The sequence below is a fragment of the Garra rufa genome, chromosome 21, assembly GCF_049309525.1.
Source record: "Garra rufa chromosome 21, GarRuf1.0, whole genome shotgun sequence".
NCBI lineage: Eukaryota > Metazoa > Chordata > Actinopteri > Cypriniformes > Cyprinidae > Garra > Garra rufa.
This window is the reverse complement of record NC_133381.1, coordinates 17,379,725-17,402,256: the sequence shown is the minus strand read 5'-3', so window position 1 is coordinate 17,402,256 and position 22,532 is coordinate 17,379,725. Positions and strand designations below refer to the sequence as shown.

General features: G+C 34.5%; 1 protein-coding gene across 6 annotated transcripts in view; it reads right to left on the bottom strand.

Annotated features, from left to right (window-relative positions):
* Nucleotides 1-20,607, bottom strand: part of plekha1a (pleckstrin homology domain containing, family A (phosphoinositide binding specific) member 1a) — a 23,550-nt gene extending 2,943 nt beyond the window's left edge. For 4 of the 6 annotated variants that reach the window (XR_012341077.1, XR_012341078.1, XM_073826692.1 and 1 more), the window contains exons 1-11: nt 20,525-20,607; nt 14,474-14,666; nt 14,331-14,387; nt 14,192-14,237; nt 10,886-10,983; nt 7,486-7,608; nt 5,834-5,977; nt 5,606-5,674; nt 4,515-4,579; nt 3,880-3,943; nt 3,538-3,627 (exon numbers count right to left, since the gene is read on the bottom strand). Coding sequence is in view for 4 of the 6 variants with exons in the window: in XM_073826692.1 (XP_073682793.1) it covers nt 3,538-3,627; nt 3,880-3,943; nt 4,515-4,579; nt 5,606-5,674; nt 5,834-5,977; nt 7,486-7,608; nt 10,886-10,983; nt 14,192-14,237; nt 14,331-14,387; nt 14,474-14,614 (897 nt within the window). In the remaining 2 variants the exon portion in view is untranslated. Of the gene's footprint in view, nt 1-1,330; nt 1,402-3,537; nt 3,628-3,879; nt 3,944-4,514; nt 4,580-5,605; nt 5,675-5,833; nt 5,978-7,485; nt 7,609-10,885; nt 10,984-14,191; nt 14,238-14,330; nt 14,388-14,473; nt 14,667-20,524 lie in introns of all 6 variants that reach the window. The other 2 variants (XM_073826694.1, XM_073826693.1) reach the window with 2 other exon arrangements.
* Between the last annotated feature and the right edge of the window lie 1,925 nt (nt 20,608-22,532).

Sequence of the window (22,532 nt, the reverse complement as noted above, 5' to 3'; positions counted from 1 at the left end):
TAGAGGAAATAATAAAAAATATATTAAGATGCACATTAAATATTGTCAAAGCTTTAAAAATATTGAAGAATTATTTTTAAGCTACATGTCCCAGCCCTAGGTAGAAGGTGGGAGACAGAAACAGAACATAATGAAAGAAAGGTTGAATGACAGAAAGAATATAAGAATGTAAGTAAGAGAAAAGACAACAAATACCGAGACACGATTAGAACTGCATTCTGTATTTAGAGTTACAAATGAATCCACAGATATTAAACTATTATCATCAGTTTGAGAACTGAAGCACAGCAGAAAAAGCAACTTAGTCATTGCTCTAGACTGTCCAAAACATTTTACTTAATCGTGTGAGAAAGCACAGACATGTCTAATCTAATAACAGCAGTGATTGAGGACCTCATGTCTGAGACTCGAGGGTTTACCTCACAAGGCTTACTGCAAGTCTGTATTGAGGAGTTTAGACAACTTTTATGAAACACAGAAACTAAAATTCGGCTCTCAAACACTAAAGCACACATAACCTCATCATAAAAACTCACACACACACAGACCTTATTCAAAATAGTGCGCAAACTTGTGGGGTTTGGAAATGTGTAAGCTGAATGTTCATAACTTAATATAACATAATAAAATGAAACAATGTTATATAGAAGACTCATAAATGAACTCAAAGTTTTAAAGTCAACATGAAGTAAAAATTTGTAATCAATCAATTTCCATAAGATTAAAAATAAAGTTCTATTTTAAATTTCTCTCTCATTTAATATGCTGTTTTACTAATAAATACCACATAATGGAAGCCAAACGGGCCATGAATAATGTGTTTTGTTTATTTTAATCAGTAATTACCAGCTTGGATCATCATTTAGGATGGTAAAAAAGGTCAAACTTTATAAACCATGTTACACATGACCATAAAGAATAATGAAATATAGATGAGCAATTGAAATGTGTGAAACATGCGTTTTGGGTGTGTAGCAGGAGACTGCAGTGGGCTGGCAGAGAGGCTGAAGCATTAGAAATGGAGAAGTGTGTCAATATTATCAGTTAGTTCAAATGAGGGAGCCACAGGGTTGAGAAGAAACAGAAGAGAATTAGCGGGAAAACAAGGTCAACGGAAAACAATGTATTTCTGGAATGAACTGCTGAGTAAGTTTCTTTCTGCGTTTGAACTGTTAGGTGTGCGTATGTGTGTCAAGTTATTCTGGAAAAGCGAAGTAGAAAAGATTAAGCTAGGTGAGTACGTCCGCGTGCGTATATGCTTTAGCGACTCGTCTAAAGCGAAGCGAGGAAGAGGAAAAAGGGGCGGCTCAAAGGGGCGGAGCTCACATACGTGCTGCCTTGAGTGACACGTGGTGTGTATCTCTGAATACAGGGGCTCGAATGCCTTCTGGCCTGACGCATCTGAAACAACAGTGCAAAGCTACATTAGAGGAAGAAAGGGAGAAAGATACAGGCGCCCCAAAAAGTATTTGGACACTTCATGTATGAACGTCATTACATTTACATATATAAAGAAGATGTCAAACCAAATGGCATCTGCAAGCAAAAAAAAAAAAAAAATCATTTTGAACAATACATCCTAAATGAATATTTCCTGATAATTTACTCACCCCCTATGTCATCCAAGATGTTCATGTCTTTCTTTCTTAAGTCGCAAAGAAATTAAGTTTTTTGAGGAAAGCATTCCAGGAATTTTCTCCATATGGTGGCACAAAACCATTTAATGGTGGCCAACAGGTTGAAGGTCCAAATTGCAGTTTCAATGCACCTTCAAAGGGACATGATCCCAGCCGAGGAATAAGTGTCTTATCTAGCGAAACGGACGGTCATTATCTTATAAAAAATACAATATTATATACTTTTTAACCACAAATGCTTATTTTGCACTAGTTCTGCATCTATAACTTTACACATTACATAATCACATTGGATAGGTCACGCAAGGTTAGTTCTTCATCTGTGTACTTCGGTTAAAAAAAGGTAGGGTATGGCAAAAAACTCCTCCAACTTCAAAATCATCTGACATTGCTGTTTTCCTTTTTTTTTTGTAAAGGGCGTTTGACTTTCTTTGCACATTCGCTTTGTAAACACTGTGTCGGTACTTCCGTCTAAGTCACGTGTGCGTGACTGCGCAATGCTTGAGGTCGAGCTAGTACAAGATGAGCATTTGTCGTTATAAAGTATATACATTTGTATTTTTCTTAGAAAATGACCAATTATTTCGCTAGAGAAGAAGCTGCATTGTAACTGCAATTTGGACCTTTAACCTGTTGGTCACCATTGAAGAAAAATCTTGGAATGTTTTCCTCAAAAACAGTAATTTCTTCTCAACTGAAGAAAGAATGACATGAACGTCTTGGATCTTATGGGAGTGAGTAAATTATCAGGATCATTCTGGAAGTAAACTTCTCCTTTAAAGTCGGCATGAAAATGTAAATTCACCCCGTCAAGTTTCTAAATGCATTTTATTGTGTATGATTATTATGATTATCTTTCATTTTTTAAGAGTTTTTTCAAACTAGTAATTTCTAATTAACTTAATCTTCCAATGAAACTGAAGACTCCTTTCTTATGATGCTTGACTTTGCTAATCAGTTAGTCCACTTAAATGCTGCACCTTTCTTATAAACAACTCTCACTCAGATCTGCCTTCATCCAATAAACAACCAATAAACAGAACCATTTTCAATAACCTGTTACACTTGGATATATCTCATAATAGAGAAGAAAAGATTTGTTGCTGCTACCGTAGTTCCATCTACATCTAAATGTTTAGCACTAATGTGCTTCAATAAATGCTACTTGACTTATATTTCTTCAAAATATATCTGACTTTTATACATTAAGTGTGACTGAAGTGTCCGAATATTTTGGGGGTCACAAGTTTCAGATGGGAGTGGGAGAAAAAGTATGAAACGAACAGATTGTGGCCCACATATAATGAGCGTACTATCTGATTCCAGAGTGAAATAACACTTTTGAGCCATTACCAATCTTAAACCCAAACCACTGCAGTCATATTTCTTTCACTCCTGTGTTTGTATGTGCGTGTGAGAGAGAGAAAGAGAAAGAAAGGCACATGATTAAATTATATATGCAAATAAACTTCTGAGGGAAAAATTTCACACACTGTCCACATGTTCTCAGCTTGACTAATGAATTCATGCTCCATTGCTTTGCTCAGAGACAGAGTGACTACCTGCTTTTGAATGCGTGTGTGTGTGTGTGTGTGTGTGTGTGTGTGCGTACCTGGTATTCATCACGTTATGGGGACCAAATGTCCCCACAAGGATAGTAATACCAGTAGATTTTGACCTTGTGGGGACATTTCTTAGGTCCCCATGAGGAAACAGGCTTATAAATCATGCACAATGAGTTTTTTTGAGGAAGTAAAAGTGCACAATCTCCTGTGAGGGCTAGGTTTAGGTGTAGGGTAGGTGTAGGGCCATAGAAAATACGGTTTGTACAGTATGAAAACCATTACGCCTATGGAATGTCCCCATAAAACATGTAAACCCAACATGTGTGTATACATACAGAGGCTGCAGACCGGCCTGGGCCCCTCTGAGCCACAATGGCTCCTGAAATAGCCTTGATCCAGCTGTGCATCTCCTCTGGACTATCAGCCTGAAACGGAATGGCAGAATGTGTCATTTTTACATATTCTGAAAGAAAGAGATGCTACAAAAGTTATAAACGCTCAAGATTTGCGCCTACAAATGTATATATGATTCAGAGACACAGTGTGGAACCTACATACAATACAGTAATATTCATTTTCACAAAAAAACAGAAATCCATTTTAACCACCCTTTTCATTAAATCTTGAGATCTTCGACTGTTAAGTCACAAAAGTGCATGCTGACGAAGACTTCTCACCTGGACATAAAATGTTCTGGAGGTTGTGACAACTTCAAAAAGGTTGTCTCGCATCATTATTTCACTGAAAGTGAAACAAGAACAGAATAACTTGTATATTAAGTCTATAACTATAAATGCAAACCTGAAAATCTCAAACATACACTATCCTTCAAAAGTTGGAAGGTTATAAAAATACTTTTAATCAGCAAGAACGCATTGAATTAATCAAAAGTTAAATAAAAAGATTTACAATGTTACAAAGGATTTCAAATAAATGCTAAAACCTGAAATCTGAATCCTGAAAAAAATGCATCAAGGTTACCTCAAAAATATTAAGCAGCAAAACCACATGCATTTTTTAACATTCATAATATCAAGAAATGTTTCTTAGAATGATTTCTGAAGGATCATGTGATGCAAAAAAAATTCTGAAAAATTTAGCTTTGCCATAATAGGAATAAATTACATTGCAAATGCATCTTTAAAAAAAAGAAAAGAAAAAGAAATTATTTTAGATTACATTTTAAATAATGGTGTAAATCCATAATGCAATTATTTCTTATTGTTAAGAACAGAAAGATCCATATTTATTGGAATGTTCAGTCAAATTACAAGATTCCAAAGCATATGACTGGCAGACATTCTGTTTGTACCCGTGTTTGCACTCCTGCACCTTCTGGACCTCCCTCAGAAGAATTATCCGCAAAGGCTCCTTCTCCTGAAAGAGAAATTAAGTGAGAAAAAGACAAAAAAAAGTCTCACAGAACCAGATACAGTACAGACCAAAGGTTTGGACACACCTTCTCATTCAAATGAATGAGAAGATGTGTTCAAACTTTTGGTCTGTACTGTATATTTTTCTGTTTATTAAAGTTTTTACTCTACATTTGTGCAGTTTTTAGTGGGTTAGTGATATTTTTAAATATATATAAATTAATAAATAAATAAATTTTAAATGGGTTTTTATACAAAAACTGCTTTTTATGTAAAATTCACTTTATAAAAGACCCACATTTCTAACTTTAATTCATGGGGATAACATGGATAATTTCACATGGTTTAGTGTAAGATTTTTTCCCATCTTTTGGAAAATCCAGTTGTAAATGTAAAAAAACAACGACAAATAACTTTTACCAGTAGGTGGCTGCAGAGCTCCACTATTTGCTATTTGACCACCTGAAAGATATTTGTTCACAGGTTTTTTCAGTTGAATTCATATCTACAGTACAGACCAAAAGTTTGGACACACCTGAATGAGAAGGTGTGTCCAAACTTTTGGTCTGTACTGTATATTGGCTTAGAGTGCCAATTCATAACTTACTCTAGCCAAGAACCACCTAACTGGACCAAGTTTTATCCTCTAACATCTTCACACACACATGTACATATGCAATTGAATCACACACAACTGGCAGCTGCCTGGAATTTCTCAGTTATAGTGCTGTTCATGTTGAGACAGAGTGCTGGTATTTGCTTTATCTTTTGTTCAGATTAAAAAAAAAGAAAAACTCAAATGCAAAAGAAAATAACCCTTCAATTCATATTCTTTCTTTCTTTCGTAAAACAGCAGAGGTCTATTCCTTCAACAAATAGATTAACATAAAACCTTACATGTCAAGATCAACATAACATGAAAAAGTAGCCATTCGTCCTAAAATTTTAATTGTACAAGGCAATGGGCATCATTCAACACAAACAACCAGATGTAACTGCTGCATAAGTCAAGAGTAAATACATAACATACCAGATCAGACTTGAAGTAACTCATTGAGTTCTGCTCCAGAACAAAATATCTCCTTTTCCAGTTCTTCATCTAATATAAGAGGAAAAATAGTACCTTTGTAATGAATTCTCTCCAGTAGTCGCCCAGTTTCATACATTCAGAAATTAGATTTTAAATTTTTTTTTTTTTTGGCTTTTTTGACCACACACAAACCTACTTCCACAAGACAAGAAGGTATTTTAGTCTCACCAGAGCCCCCTGCTTGACGCAGTATCCTGCTTTAATAATGGCCTGATCCTGCCCTGCTCTGGTGTGCAAATATGGCGGATGGTTTTGAGCCTTCCTCAAGCCCACCTTCTCTACTCCAACACTGTGTCCCACCTCTCCATCCTGCTGAAAGAGGAGAAAAGGGATAAATCAGACTTAATAAGATGCAGAAAAACACACAAATTAAAGTCTAGGCAGAGTTTTGTTTTTCTTTGTCCATTATTTCAATACAACTGCTTACTTGAAAAGTATTTAGGATTTATGAGCATTTAAATTAAATACATATATCAACAGCAATTACATTTACATGTCACTGTTTTACAATTTACTTGTTCATAATAACATTTAATAATATAGTTATACTGTGTTTTTGTATATCATTACCATATTTTAAATGAGACATCGGATGCCCATTTTCCACAAGTTGGTATGATTCTTTAGGGTTTTCATGAAATGTCTGCAAAATGTTTTGGTTAAAATTCCTCAACGGTTGGCACCAATAGCCTCGTGGTTAGATGCTCTCCACCCGATGCTTTCTTTCTTTTCCATTAAAGGCATAAAAGCCCATAAATATAACTTTAAAAAAATCCTCAATGGTCCTGTAAAACAACATGCTTTTTTCCTTGTCAAAAACTTTTACAGCGAGCCGTTTCGGTGCATGGCTCTTTAAATGATAATGAGCTGCTGCTAACCCCACCCCTCTCTTCTGTTTTTTTTTGTGTATTCGGTGACACGTTATCATCAAAAACAAAACTAATCCAGCAATCCGTCCTCAGTGGCTCTGATGTCGGGAGAAAATTAAGACTCTTATGTTCCCTTTTACATCAAACTACAAAACACCTGCATTGCTTACGAGAGATTATTCTCCCTACAGCTGCTTGAATGCAGAGAAAATTGAGTACAGCGTACAACTGGCAAAGGGTAGAAATATACTAATACGAGACAGTCTGTCAGTGGTCATGGGAGGGGCTTGATCAATGTGATGTCATACTGCTCAGAAAATCAAAACGGCTTGATAATTAAGACTTTCGTTTTTTTAAGGATAAAAAAGGCCTTTAAATTCTTTAAATTTCTGGTATTGGTACTAACTAAAAATGTTTTAATCATGACAACCCTAGTCTTGACTGACATATAGGCCTGGTTTCACAGACAGGGCTTAGACTAAGCCAGGATTAGAGTTGTGGCTAGAAGGGATACAGCTCCGCCCGGAAACAGTAAAAATTAATTTTTCTACCTATTAGATTGTGTTTTATTAACATCTACACCTACCCCAACCCTAAACTTAGCCATTACTATAATACATACAACAGTATTATTGTTGTACAGTGTGACAAAAATAACGTTAGATTGATGTGCGCATGCCCAGTAGCCAGAGCTGTATCCCTTCTAGCCTAAACCCAGGATTAGGCCATAGTGCTCTTAGGACAGTGAAGTAATTTTTAAAAATGTGCCTTAGAAAAAACCCAAAACATAACTGGTGTGAATCTTAAGACAAAACAAAGGCACTGATATAATTTAAGATCAGTCAGTGCAAGTTTCTTTCAGTTGAAAGCTTAGACTTATATTTTAGTCTGGGACAAGGCTTAAGGTAACAGGTATATATTTTGTGTTTAAACCCTCATGAGTGAGAATACCTGAGTCTGTGTGACGACAGCCACTCCTGCAATGATCTCAGTCTTGTATGGGACCTGTTTCTTGTTTCCGTTTGAAGCCAGCCTCTGACTCTCAGAGTGAACAGCATCAGAGGACTTGGGAACCTGGGAGAGACAACAAGAAGAAAATGACAGGGAATGTGTGAGAGGGAGTTTTGAAGGACAAGCAAAGGCAGCAGCAAAATGCAGGGGAATGCCACAAAAAGACGGAGGGAAAAAAGGTGCATAGAGCACAGACAAATTAACCATCTATTATGAGACTCACAGGATAACTCAACAACGGCTCATTGTGTAGCCCTTCAATCTATCAGCCCACGCTCAAAGAGTGTCTGGCCTACAGTGAGAGCTCTTCCTGTCATTGCATGTGAAAGTGTGATATATTAATAATACAGAGAGAGTGAAAAAGTGTAGAAGAGAGACAGACTTTTTTGGGGTACGTGTGTGTGTGTGTGTGGATGTGAGGGCATTCTGAAGCGCTGATGACTCAGAGGTGAGGGTCGTTCAAACAATACAACTTCCCATTAGTCAGCCAAGTGACTCGCACAAGGAAAACGCCATCAGGATGAGGAACGCAGAGCTTAAACAGGATAACATTTTTTAGAAACGTTCAACTTCCCGCACGTATGTATTAGGGGTGGAGCCGAACCCGAATACGGTATTCGGAAAGGCACAAATAGCGTGTTTTTAACGAATACTTATTTCGAACAAATACCTTAATAAATATTTGTATTCGGGAACAAGAACAACTTTCTATCAAAAAAGCTGCGTTTCCTCAGGAGACCGCAGTCAGTGTATGCCCGCATGAGTGAGTGAGTGACATTCAGGAGTCGGGGGGTGGGGGTAAAAGAGGTGACTGACAGAGGCTGCTCCACACAGCAACAGAGAAGACTCGGCTGGGTGAAAAAAGAATTCACTGCGTCACTATTTTTGATGAATATATTTCTGTACCTTAACTGGGTTTATAACTTTTTATAACTTTGGGAAGCAGAGTTTGATCGGGAGATTATTCTATTAGGGGCCGTTCAAATGCGCGCTAAAGTTCGTCGTTATTTCAAATGTAGACGCGCGGTATGCGCGCTCATAATGAGAGCAACGCTCACACGGTGCTACGCGCTCGTTTTTTCCAGGCGCGTCCGCGCCGCATCGAGATAAATATATTTTATCTTTGGATAAATACATCTCAACTTTTCAGAATGCCACATGCGCACGCAGGTCATGTGACAAGAACCAACAAATCAGCTTCACCCTTTCCCTTATACCATTGAAAAAACAGCCAAGTTGGAGGAACAGCTGATCATATCTGTACATGAATAACCATTTTTAAAGACATTTAATAGCAGAGCTAATGCAAGCGATTTTTAATGCTGGAAATCCATTTATGCTTTGCTGAAACTTCCGAGTCGTCATTGAGTGATCAGGTCATGGTTGCTTAGCAACGGCAGACGCCACGGGAAAGAAGTTCTTTCAGAAGAAGAACATTTTTATTTTTATTTTAATTCTGTCTGTTCAGCATCCTCCAACAAGGACAGGTGGTGGTGGGGTTCATAATGTTATTTTATTAGTTGGTTTAACCATGGATGAGGTAATGGCTGTCATGTTATTTTTTTTTTTCAATGACGTTCCTTGTTACATATTCAAAAACATCAACCAATATTGCATATCCATAATTATTATAATGGATATAATTAAAGAATACTTACACTATAACGTAAATTAAAAGTTTAGCGCACAAAAAAACAGGATATTTACACCTATTTTGAATTTTACTTGAATACAAATACAAATACAAATACTTTTCCCCCCTCAACAAATACAAATACAGATACAAATACCAGCTGCTTTGCACACCCCTAGTATGTATGTATGCGTTTGCCTGCACATGTACTTAGACAGGGGAAGCAGACTTCAATAAGGAAGCTTGATGTTTAATTGTGCAGATGTGTTTTCTTACTGTAATTTGCTTGTAAACTGCGTGAACTTTGATATGTGGGTTACCTTAATAGATAAACTGCCAAAGAATGCTAACTAGAATTTACCTGCCAGTTAACACGTCTGTAGTGTTGACAGAACCACTGACTGAATGAACTTGTTGAATGCTTTCATTGTTTCTTTAAATGTTCCTGTGTGGGGTATTAGATTAGCATGTGAGCTTGTTTAATAGCTAGATAGCTAATGCAAACAATCCAGGACTTGAAGCTTGAAAGGGAGACAAAATAGTTAATTTAATCTATATGTGACCCTAGACCACAAAACCAGTCATAAGGGTATTTTTTTAATCATCTGAAAGCTTTCTATTGATGTATGGTTTGTTAGGTTAGGACAATATTTGGCCGAGATACAACTATTTGAAAATCTGGAATCTGAGGGGGCAAAAAAAAAAAAAAAAAAAAAACTAAAGTTCTTACCAATGCATATTACTAATAAAAAATTAAGCTTTGATATATTCACAATAGGAAAATCTTTACATAACATCCTAATGATTTTTGGCATAAACAAAATTGATAATTTTGACCCATACAATGTATTTTTGGCAATTGCTACAAATATACCCATGCTACTTAAGACTGGTTTTGTTGTCCAGGGTCATGGATTGTTGCATGCAATAAAAACAGAATACAAAGGTGAATAACACTGTTGTTTTTTTATTCAACAAGAAATTTTTTTTATTAATTTTTTTTTTATTCACAAAAAAAGTGCCAGTAAAGACCTCTACATTGTTATGAAAAACAACCTTATTTCAAATAAATGCTGTTTTTTCAACTACCTATTCATCAAAAAATCCAGAAAAAAATAAATAAAAATAAATACATTTTGACAAAAATATTAAGTAAAATATTAAGTGTTTTCAACAGTGATAATAAATCTCACTTGAGCCAAATCAGCATATTAGAATGATTTCTGAAGGATAAACACAGTGATGGCTGCTGAAAATGAAACTTTACCACAGAATTAAATAAAATATAATAAAACAGAAATGTATAAATGTTTTAGTGTTTTATCAAAAAAATAAATGCAGCCTTGCTGAGCATAATCTCTTTCAAGCATTTTGGTAGTATTTACTTGTGTACTGCACTGGATGTAATTAAAGTATTATATTCCAGTACACTTTAACTGCAATAAATGATTTATTTTATTACAGCCATGAGAATTAGAGCAGCACACTTTCAATTATTTCTTTTGATTTTATAATTCCACTTCATAATAATTCAGATAAATATGTGATTAGTTACTACACACAATTCGTTTGATTATTCATCTGTTTAACTGTGTCAAAAAAAATGAAATTTTGGGGGTTTAGTTTGGTAAATTTTTTATATAGGGTTATAAATGAATATAGATGCATGTGCACACTCACACTTGTGCATTTTGCATGTGTACTCACTGTGATTTTGGTTGCATTATTGAGTGCGTTGACCCATTCCACTAGATCCTGCTGATCATTAGCCTGCAGAAAGAATTTCCTCATTCCTGCATTGATGACTGCACACAGACAGAGAGAAAGAGCTTAACCCCATTTCCCATAACACAACAGCCATAACTCTAATTTTGCTGAGTACTTCTGAGAAATATCAGTGTATCAGAAAGAAGGCCTCGGTGTATTTTTAAAACGCCCATAAATCCCAAAAGCCCACAGATAGCATGTTTTATAGCCCAGCGGACTTTATGGATTATCTGCTCATGCCCAGTCAATAAGGCAGCGCGAATCAATTGTAGACTAAAAAGCTACAGCAAAATAAAGCTCGACTCAATTTTGTCCTGTGATGTCTGTTAATTCTGTGACTTTCAGTGGTTTTCAGAAGAAAAGGTGAATGCTAGAATTCACTGCATCACAATAAACTCTATTGTGCATGCAATGTTCATTATGCACAGCTGTACTGAAATGTTTTGCCTTCTATCAATAGTTCTCACGCATGCAAGTTATATCATTGCATGTCCTCATATGGTTCAAATTTGCTTGTGTATTTCTAGGTGTTTATGTAATATTTTACTGATGACGACATTTTGAAAATGATCATTTTGTATTTTTTTGCAATTCAAACCAAAATAAAAGTCAGTAATCACTGATCAAACTGTTGCAAATGGATAATTGAGTGAGTGAGTTGAACCCAAGAACCAGATCACACTAGTTTTGTGAACTGAATCAACTGATTCATCTGACCCAAAAGAAGTTTTTGCCATTTTAGAGCGTCACAGTCACAGAGCAGTATGAGTTTTTGTTTTGTTTCTTTCGTTTTGTGCTTGATGAAATAAATATAGTTATATGTGAGCCTGAACCACAAAACCAGTCATAAGGGTCATTCTCAATTTGAGATTTACAAGTATACATATACTAATAAGCTTTCTATTGATGTATGGTTTGTTAGGATAGGACAACATTTGGCCTAGATACAACTATTTGAATATCTGGAATCTGAAGGTGTAAAAAAATCTAAATATTAAGAAAATCACCTTTAAAGTTGTCCAAATGAAGCTCTTAGCAATGCATATTACTAATCAAAAATTAAGTTGTGATATACTTTCAGCAGAAATTTTACAAACTATGTTCATGGAACATGATCTTTACTTTTGAACCAATCAATTTGGCTATAGCTACAAATATACCCATGCTACTTACGAATGGTTTTGTGGTCCAGGGTCACATATGGACTTGGAAATAGATGAATAAATAAATCATAAATAACAAATGAGTAAACGATTCCTTAAGCTATATCTTGATAAAAGCAACTGTTAAAAGTTAGAAGGACTGGTGAAAAGGACTGGTGGTTATTTTTGAAGAACTAAACCAATAAACAGGATTTCATAAATGCTTCAGTATGAAGTTCAGATTACTACAGAAGCATCCTGCAAAGAGCAAGATTTTAGAAGCACATATGCACACGTACACACATCTATCAAGTGACCAGACCACCGTTTCCTGTTTCCACTCATGTTGCGCAGAAGGATACCATGTGCACTGCAGTAAGCGTACATGCAAAGCAACACAAAAAGCTTGCGTCTATAAGATGTGAGAATGAGTATAGGCTTAAAATCTTTTTGAAGTGTGTGTGAAATAGATGAGCAGGACAAATTTTAGGTGGAGCACCATCGCAAAAGTACAAAAGCAGTGCTTACAGTAAAAACATAACCTGAAATCAAACTTATAAGCTCTCTGTATAACACCTAGCCAGGATTCAAACCACAAACCCTTCAGTCAAGAACTCAGGCTTGAGTTGCAACTCTCAAGGCCTGTTCAAACTACGTGAGATCTTTAAAACATCATAAAAGCACTATATGAATAAGAAATTAAAAATGTTTGTCAGTCCTAAATGAGAAGTTCACTTCCAGAACAAAAATTTACAGATAATTTACTCACCCCTGATGTTCATGTTCCAAGATGTTCATGCTTTTCTTTCTTCAGTCGTAAAGAAAGTTTGTTTTTTGAGGAAACCATTTTTATGGCGCCCACGAGTTTGAACTTCCAAAATGCAGTTTAAATGCAGCTTCAAAGGGCTCTAAACAATCACAGCTGAGGAAGAAGGGTCTTATCTAGCGAAACAATCGGTTATTATTTTTTTAATTACAATTTATATACTTTTTAACTGCAAATGCTCATCTTGTCTTGCTCTGCGTGTGCTCTTTGCATTCCAGTTCAAGACAGTTAGGGTAGTTTTACTTTATTTTTTTTTATCTTTTTTGATCTTCCTTGCACTTTGACTTTGTAAACACTGGGTCGGTACTTCTGCAGCGATGTAGGAAAATAAAATGGGAGTTTTTCGACCTACCCTAACTGTATTGACCTGGATTACACAAACTATGCATGCACATCGCAGAGCTAGGCAAGATGAGCATTTGAGGTTAAAAAGCATATAAACTAGGGCTGTGCAATTAATCAAAATTCAGTTTCGATTTCAGCTTCGGCTTCTAACGAACATCAACATACAGCATGTTCAATTCTTACAGTGAAGACGCTGTTTTATTTTAACATTCAATTATTTACATTCAATTTCTGTAGTAGGCTGTTATAGTACTTTAGACTTGCATAAAAGTTCAGTATTTATTTATTTATTTATTTTTTAAAGCACTGGTTTTCTTTTTCATTTGTATCTTTTTTTTTCTGTTGTATTGCTATCTTTAAATTAATCACCAATATAAAGTTTTGGACCCAAAATAATCGTGATTATGATTTTTGCCATTACCGAGCAGCCCTAATAAAAACTGTACATCTTTTTAGAAAATAACGATTGTTTCAATAGATAAGACCCTTCTTCCTTGGCTGGGATCATTTAGAGCCCTTTAAAGCTGTATTTAAACTGCATTTTGGAAGATCAAACTATAGAAGTCCACTATATGAAAAGAAATCCTGAAACGTTTTCCTCAAGAAACAATTTATTTACGACTGAAGAAAGACAGACATGAAAATCTTGGATGACAAGGGGGTGAGTAAATTATCTGTAAATTTTTGTTCTGGAAGTGCACTTCTCCTTAATTCTCGAAAAGTGTTTCAAATTTCCAAACAACTTACAAATATGTAAAAGTACAAAAATACAATTAAATAAAAAATGGAGTATATTAGTTATGGGAAAATTTAACTTAAAAAGCATCACAACATTCCAAAAACACCCAGTTATAATAAAATAATACAAATCTGACAACTTTGTACCAGAATAAGTGTGACGTAAAAGTGTGTGTAGATGTGAGGAAGTCTTACCAAAGCAGTACTCAGCTTTTGGCCTCTGTTTGGTGGCATCACTGACCTAAAGACAAGAGTGGGAGCCTTGTAGCAATTTCTCAAAAAAACAATGATGCAGAAATGCTAGAATATGTGAAAAAAAAAGGTGGCAGCTTACCTTGGATATGTAGGTGAGACTGAGGGAACCTACATGTTTGGCACCTACAGGCAGGTTCTAGACGACCAAGAATGATATCCATCTCAGAGAGTGAAATAGAACTACATTACCCAGCATGCATTTAGACTACAGTCAGATCATACCTGCGGGTTGTCCATGTACCACACCAGACTACCCTGCTGCGTGTCCAGGATGAAATACCGCCGCAGGAACTTGCCGCTGTTCTCCAATTCTTCTATGTCCAGGAAACCGCAGATGCGGTTCTGCCGGTCCACGTAAGGCATGTCCCCCTCTCTTCACTCTACTCATTCCCCCTCTCTCTGATATCAGTAACGGCTGAAGACAGAGATGGAGATGGAGATGGAAAGGGAGGAGCGTGGGATAGGATACAAAGATTGGGAAGAGCGAAAGAGGTTAGTCAGACTAACAGTAAATGAGTTGATGCCATTATGCGGTTGAAAAAATTCCCCCTCTTTCCTAGATGACCCCTCGCTCTTCCTTTCTCTCCCTTTCTTGTGCTCCTTCAGTTGAAAAATATTTTCTTTCTCTGATGTGTCAGTCTTCGGCACAGGATATGAATCACAGGACTGCTTTGGATTAATAACTGATAAGACCATTGATTAGATTAGCCTGGTATTATTTTTCTTCTATTTTGAGGAAAAGGGAAAAAAAGTATAACCATGGTAAATGACCAAATGAAAACAAAACAGAAAAAAGTTGTTTAAAAATAAGACAATTACATTTTTGGAGAATTAAAAAAAATGGCCTTTCTATTTAAAGTATATTATTATTGTATTTTCAAAGTAATGATTACTAACTTACACTACAAGTCAAAAGCTTTTCAACAGTAAGATTTTTAATGTTTTTTTACGAAATTTTTTTCTGCTTACCAACCTGCATTTATTTGATCTAAAATACAGCAAAAGCAGCAATATTGTAAAATATTTTACTATATAAAATAACTGCTTTCTGTTTGAATATATATTTTAAAATGTAATTTATTCCTGTGATCAAAGCTAAATTTTCAGCATCATTACTCCAGTTTTCAGTGTCACATGATGCTTCAGAACTGATTCTAATATGCTGATTTGTGTTCAAGAAACATTATTATTATTACATATTATTATCAATATTTAAAACATTTTCGAAGATACGAAGATCAGAATTTATTTCAACATATTTCAAATAAAAAGATTATACACTACATCATTCAAAAGCTTGGAGTCAGTATACTTTTTTTTTTTTTTTAGAAATTGATACTTTTATTTAGCAAGGATGCTTTAAATTGATCAAAAGTGGTGATAAAGACATTTATAATGTTCCAAAATATTTCAGTTTCAGATAAATGCTGTTATTCTGAACTTTCTATGCATCAGAGAAACCTGCAAAAAATTCTACTCAGCTGTTTTCAACATGAATAATAATAGAAGCAGCAAATCAGAATACTAGGATGATTTCTGAAGGCTCATGTGACTGGAGTAATGATGCTAAAATTCAGCTTTGAAATCAGTGGAATAAATTACATTTAAAAATATATTCATAGAGAAAGTAGTTATTTTCAATAGTAAAAATATTTCAAAATGTTACTGTTTTGCTGTACTTTGGATAAAATAAATGCAGGCTTGGTGAGCAGAATTCGAGACTTTATAAAAAAAAAACTTTAAAAATCTTACTGTTCAAAAACTTTTGACTGGTAGTGTATAAGCAATAGATCATTTTTTTAAAAATAAATAAATACTTATTCAGCAAGAAGGTACTAAATTAATCAAAAAAAAATTTTATTCATCAAAGAATCCTGAAAAAAAAGCTATCATAGTTTATCAACTAATCATAGTTTACAACAAAATATATATATAAGCAGTACTATTGTTTTAACACAATAATTTGAAAAGTTTCTTGAGCACCAAATCAGCATATTATAATGACTTCTGAAGGATCACGTGACACTGAAGACTTGAGTAATGGCATGGAGGGAAAAAAAATGCATTTTAAAATACAAAATTCACATTTTTAAAAATGCAATAATAGTTCACATTATTGCCGTTTTATTGTATGTCTGATCAAATTCAGTGAGCATAACTACTTATTTTGCAACATGCATTCTCAAGCTGTATTATGCAACATTCTGACAACACGTGAATATGGCACATAATGTGTTAGACTGGCAAAACCAAGAATAATTCCACCATTCTCCTCTTGTATTATGAGGGCCGGGGCATTAATGGCATGAGTGTAAGTCATAAACAGACAAAGGCTGTGAAGGAAGACAAGGCCTGCTGTGTCATCGCCCTGCAGAGGCAACAATGACCATGAGTCACTTGACCAATTAGCATGGAGCACTGTTCAGCCCCACCCTGGGTTCCAAAGCACAGAATCAGCCCTGTGTTCTGGAATGCTCATAGGTTCTAGAGAAGCCCTGTTCCTCTAGGTCTCAAGAGTATGCAGGCCTGTACCGTCAAAGGCACAAAATGACGTATATAGCATTTGGATTTGAACAAAAGCACACAGATATCTCATTCTGAGCTGTTATCTGCTGATGTGCTGCTTATCAGAGTTGGCAAAAGCAGGGTAACAGCTGGAGAGGATTCGGATCCCTTATTCTCGCTCTCCTCCTGATTTTCATTTTAGATTGGGCAGATAGTCTCCAAGACAGGTCTAGTCATGTTCTAGACAGGATTTGTTTTGTTTTAGAGTAGACCAACCACATTAACACACACACAAAGAAGTTAAGAGGCCAAACTGCTTATCTCCAGATCTTAGACGAGTGTGTGTGTGCATGTGTAACAAGGTTAGAATTACATGTTGAGCTTAATTTGTTTATGTTATTTGCTGTGCTGTAACACACACGCACACATACACATACACATACTCACACACAGGAAGACACTCACTATGCAAGTTTAGGTTGGTTTGCATGCACATATCCTTCTTTGAATCCCTGATTAGAAAACAAATCTGCCATTTCACTGACAAAGATGAACGTCACAGATAAGGCACATGAAACACCACGTTAACCCAGACTGTGCGTTCGCATGTGCACGGCACAAGACATACACACTGCGACCTACTTCACTCATATTGTTATAAACCAAAGTTTGACATACTTGTGCAACGATTCAGGCAAAACAGACAAGCACGTGCACCTCACACATTTGTTTTGAACCAGGTAAGTTTGTCAAAAAGGCTGTACCAAGTTCTTGCCCTTGAGCAAGTTTCAGCAATTGCAAATATGCACACACATTAAGGTTATTATAGTTTAACATTTTCAAATGTGTTTATTTTAAAAGGTTATTTCCTCCACAGAATGAAAATTCTGTAATCAGTTTCCTTCATGATTACTTGCTACTATGTCATTCCAAACCCAAAGACTTTACAATATTTTTAATAAAACCTAAGAGTTCTGTCCGTCCATTAAAAGTCCTTCCAACCAAATCTTAAAGAGATCACAAAAATTCTATTCAGAAGACTTGGATTAAACTGTTTGAATGTTGTTTTAAACTAGAGCCGTGTTAAAATGTTAAAACGATTAGTTGCGATTAATTAATTTAAAATAAGTTTATGTTTGCATACTATATGTGTGTGCACTGTGTATATTAATAATGTTTATATAAATACACACACACAAAAATCTAAATCTAACACATTTTTCCTTGATATATATATATGTGTGTGTGTATTTATATATACATAATAAATATACAAAGTACACACACACTTAGTATGCAAACAAACTTTTGTTTTGAATCGTTTAATTGCGACTAATCGTTTTGCAGATCTAAGTGACTTTCAGTGGATAGACAGAAACCTCTCAGATTTCATTAAAATATTAATGTGTGTTTCAAAGATGGAAGAAACTTATCTTATGGGTTTGCAATGATAAGAAGTTGAGTAACTGATGACAGAATGTTCATTTTTGTGTGAACTATGCATTTAGTCTTTTTTTTTTTTTCAAATTAACCTAAAATTTCAGTTTAGTTTCATTTTAATTACAGTTCAGCTTTCATATATATTACATTATATGTGTGTGTGTGAGAAAGATATGATATATTTCAATTTAATTTCAGTTATAGTTGTACCAATTATAGTAAAGGAATCAGGAACTAACATTGTTGCTAAAATAAGCAAAACCTTAGAGGTTTCTTTATAGCTTTGTTCCATTTTAGTATTAGTTCTCTACTTCCATTTATAATTTGTTTTGGTTTACAAACATATTTTTGAATCTTAGTATACAACTAGATTAAAAAGTTTGCAGACTTTAACTTTAAGCTGGCTTGAAGAAGCCTAGCCAGAAAGTTTGAAAATGTTTTAAAGCTTGAAGTAGCTTGAAATTTAAAACAGTTTTAAAGATTAAAGTTTGAATGTTTTGAAGGTAATACAGTCAATCAGAAAAACGGATGGATGGATGGATGGATGGATGGATTTGTCGACACAAACTTTGAAGTTGGCTTGAGAAACCCGTTTTTATATAGATATATTTCAGTTTCATTTCAGTTATAGGTGTACCAATTAAAGGAATCAGGAACTACTGTAACTGTTGCTAAATTAAGCAAACTCTCAGATGTTTCTTAATGGCTTTGTTCCAAAAGTTTTCTAGTTGCTTACATTAATCATTTCTATTTGTTTACAAACATATTATAGTATACAATAACAACCCTGTCATAAAAATACCAATGTGCATGTAGACTGTGCACATCTGTAATAGATCTGTATTAAACCAATATCTCAAGGACATTCCTTGATTTCTCGGTTTAATATAACTAATCATTGGATAAACTTCAACCAACATAGCGACTAATATAAGGTGATAAAAATATGTTGAAATCAAAGAAGGCTTCTTTCAAATGTCACCCTGGACCACAAAACCAACCACAAGTAGAGGGGTATATTAGTAGCAAAATCCAAGAACACATTGTATGGGTCAACAATATAATTTTTTCTTTTATGCCACAAATCATTAGGATATTAAGTAAAAATCATGTTCTATGAAGATATCTTGTAAATTTCCTGCCGTAAATATATAAAAAAATAATTTATATAGTAGTATCTCGGCCAAATATTGTCCTATAATAACAAACCCTTGTGGTATTAAAAAACCTTATGGTATTAAAATGGTAATAAAAACCCTTAAAAATCTTACTTATATTGGTTTTGTGGCCCCGGGTCACAAATGTACAATTAATGCATTAAACAAACACATCTGCATGTCTACTAAAACATGTAACAACAGCTCTATCTACAAAAACAGAATCATGGAGAGTGTAAGCGATAGATCATGTTGGATGCAGTCAACCTATCGTCCGTAAACCAAAGTCAAATGTTTGCTGACCGATCCATTCATCATGCCCGTTTACAAACACACCAAGAGAAAGTGATGTCCTCAAACACAATGACCTGCTGTTACGCAACATTTCAACACATTTTAGGTCAGGTGCCCATTGGTTGGTTGGTCTGTGGTAAAGGCAAGCCAAAAACAGAACGCTGACAATAATACAATAATAGAGATGTTGCCACAGTGGTTAATTTAAAGGGTTGAGTTCTCATATGCAATTCCCAAAACGCTTCCAGTTGTTTGTGGTTACTAGATACGAAATTTTAAGTAAAAATGAATAAATAAAAAAAGTGTGAGTACCTTTCTCTTTTATGTCCAGACATTTTATCAAGCTAACTTGTGTGCATATGCGCAAACCAAAAGAACTTCGCTTTCACAAGGATTTACATAAACTGCCATCTTTAAATGATAAAGTAAATGTAAACCTACTGTTGAAATAGGATAAAAGCCAGATGAGATTAGATAGAAGGAAGGCTGACAATCAATCCATCAACAAATACATGAGACTCAAATCTGTCCTTGCTTAAAGAGATCGACATTTATGATGTGATTTGAGTGATATTATCATTATGACGATGGAAGCGTGCTCACAGTTACAGTCTAGCACTATATGATACATATTATCCTTAAAATATAATCTCTATTTGGATACACACTGTGATTGTATTACAAGGATGATGTGTCTAAAATCCACGTCTGTCAGTTAGCAACAGCGCGGAAAAGCCCAACCTCGCCCCGTCTCCATTTAATCCTGCCTTGAATCTACAGCAGGATCCGTGTTTACACTTTTACATAACTCCATATCCATAAACGCACTCACATATAGACAGATGTACTAATAAGGGTAATTTCTCACACTACTCACTCGGTTTATTATCGCCGAAGTGGTTCGGTTCAGCCCATCTCCTGCTCGTGTCCCCCGTTCACAAACTTCACGAGTGTTTTTCCTGCAGGAGCGGAAGTGGCTGTATACGTCACTGCGTCAGGTTAAATTTGTTTGCTTTTTTTCTCTTTTTGTTCTCTCATTTTGATCATTTCATAAAGGCACTTTTGAAATAGTAATATGTGTATTTTTCTTCTGTTACTTACGAGAATCCGGTACATCCGGCCCACCTAATAAAGCAAATAGTCTCATCAGAATAAAAAATATATTCATCAGAGAAAAAAAATCGCATAGATATTACAATAAAACTAGAAATTAATTAAACAAAATGTCTGATGATATTTATTTAGTACTGTATTTTTTATTTTTGTGCCTCGAACGGCTTCTCAATGTTTATTAACCCCCTAATCAAGACGAATGTAAAGAAAAAACATTATTTATTTCCTTATATGTTAACTGCTATACACTGATTCTTATATAAATAAGATAAAACGAGGGACAAAACAGTATGCAATTTAAAAAAAATAATAATAACAATAATTAAAATAATAATAATAATATTATATATATACATATATAATTTATTTATTTTTTCATGTCTCAAATTATATTGTAGATTAATCTTCGTTAACACATTTTAGGTACACGTCACATGCATTTAATGGATAGCTAGGGCTTAAAAAATAAAAATATAATAGGAGAAAAATATGAACAGGAAAGCATAACAAAATTTTGGTATTTAGAATGTCTATAGTAGCAATTCTTCGAATTTAAAGAATTCATAGTCTGGCATTTTTGTATGTGTTTCCAGACTGTATAATATGATGTACACAGTATTTAATCAAAACATTTATGTGTTAACACTCTGTCTTAGATCTAATAGCCCTCCATGAACATCACTATTTATAATTATAAATCCACAAAAAAAGGTTGAAATAGGTCTGGGCACACAGGGAAGTGCAGCTATAGTAGGTCATTTTAGCCACATCATCTATGCAAATTTGCATCAGACTTTATCAGGCATTTGACAACAGGATCTTTTTTTTTTATAACAGCCAGCTGTCTGTTTCCCATCCTTATACATTTGTGTTCTTGTCAAATGCATTATTTTTACTGGTGATGGTTGTATGTGCCCTTCAGAAGTTTTGAAACTGCTTTTCTCATTGGTATGGAGACAAATTTGAGTAAAAGTCCAAGTTGTTTTATGTTTTACTATTTTTTTTTTTACACTAATTTATATATCTTACACTGCCATTCAAAGGTTTGGGATCAGTAAGATTTTTAATGTTTATTTTTATTTTTTTACTAATTCTTATATGCTCATGCTCATCAATGCTGTATTTACTTGATCAAAAAATATAGAAAAAACATTATATTTTGAAATATTATTACAGTTTAAAATCATGGTGCTCTATATTAATATATTTTACGAATACAATTTTTCACAGGTTCCAACAAAATATTAAGCTGTTTTCAACACTGATAATAAATCAGCGTATTAGAATGATTTTTGAAGGGTCATGTGACACTGAAGACTGGAGTAATGATGCTGAAAAATTAGCTTTGTATCACAGTAATAAATTACACTTTAAAATACATTCACATAGAAAACAGTTATTTTAAACTAAAATAATATTTCACAATATTACATTTTTTTCAGTATTTTTGATAAAATAAATGCAGCCTTGATGAGCAAGAATCGTCTTTAAAAACCATTAAAAATCTTACTGATCCCAAACATTTGAGTGGCAGTGTATATTTCAAACAAAATTTACAGTCTAAAATCTTGGTTTTTAGAAAGATGCTACATGTATATACAAATTAGATTTGTTTATAAGACCCAGTTATTATGCTCCAGTGGTCATGCGTAGTGTGAGCAAATGATGACACTGCTAAAAAATAAAGAATAAATGTCTGCAGAAAGTCTAGGACCCCCAATGGTGACTATGTAGCTGTATTTTTCATTTACATAGCATGCACATAAATAGCA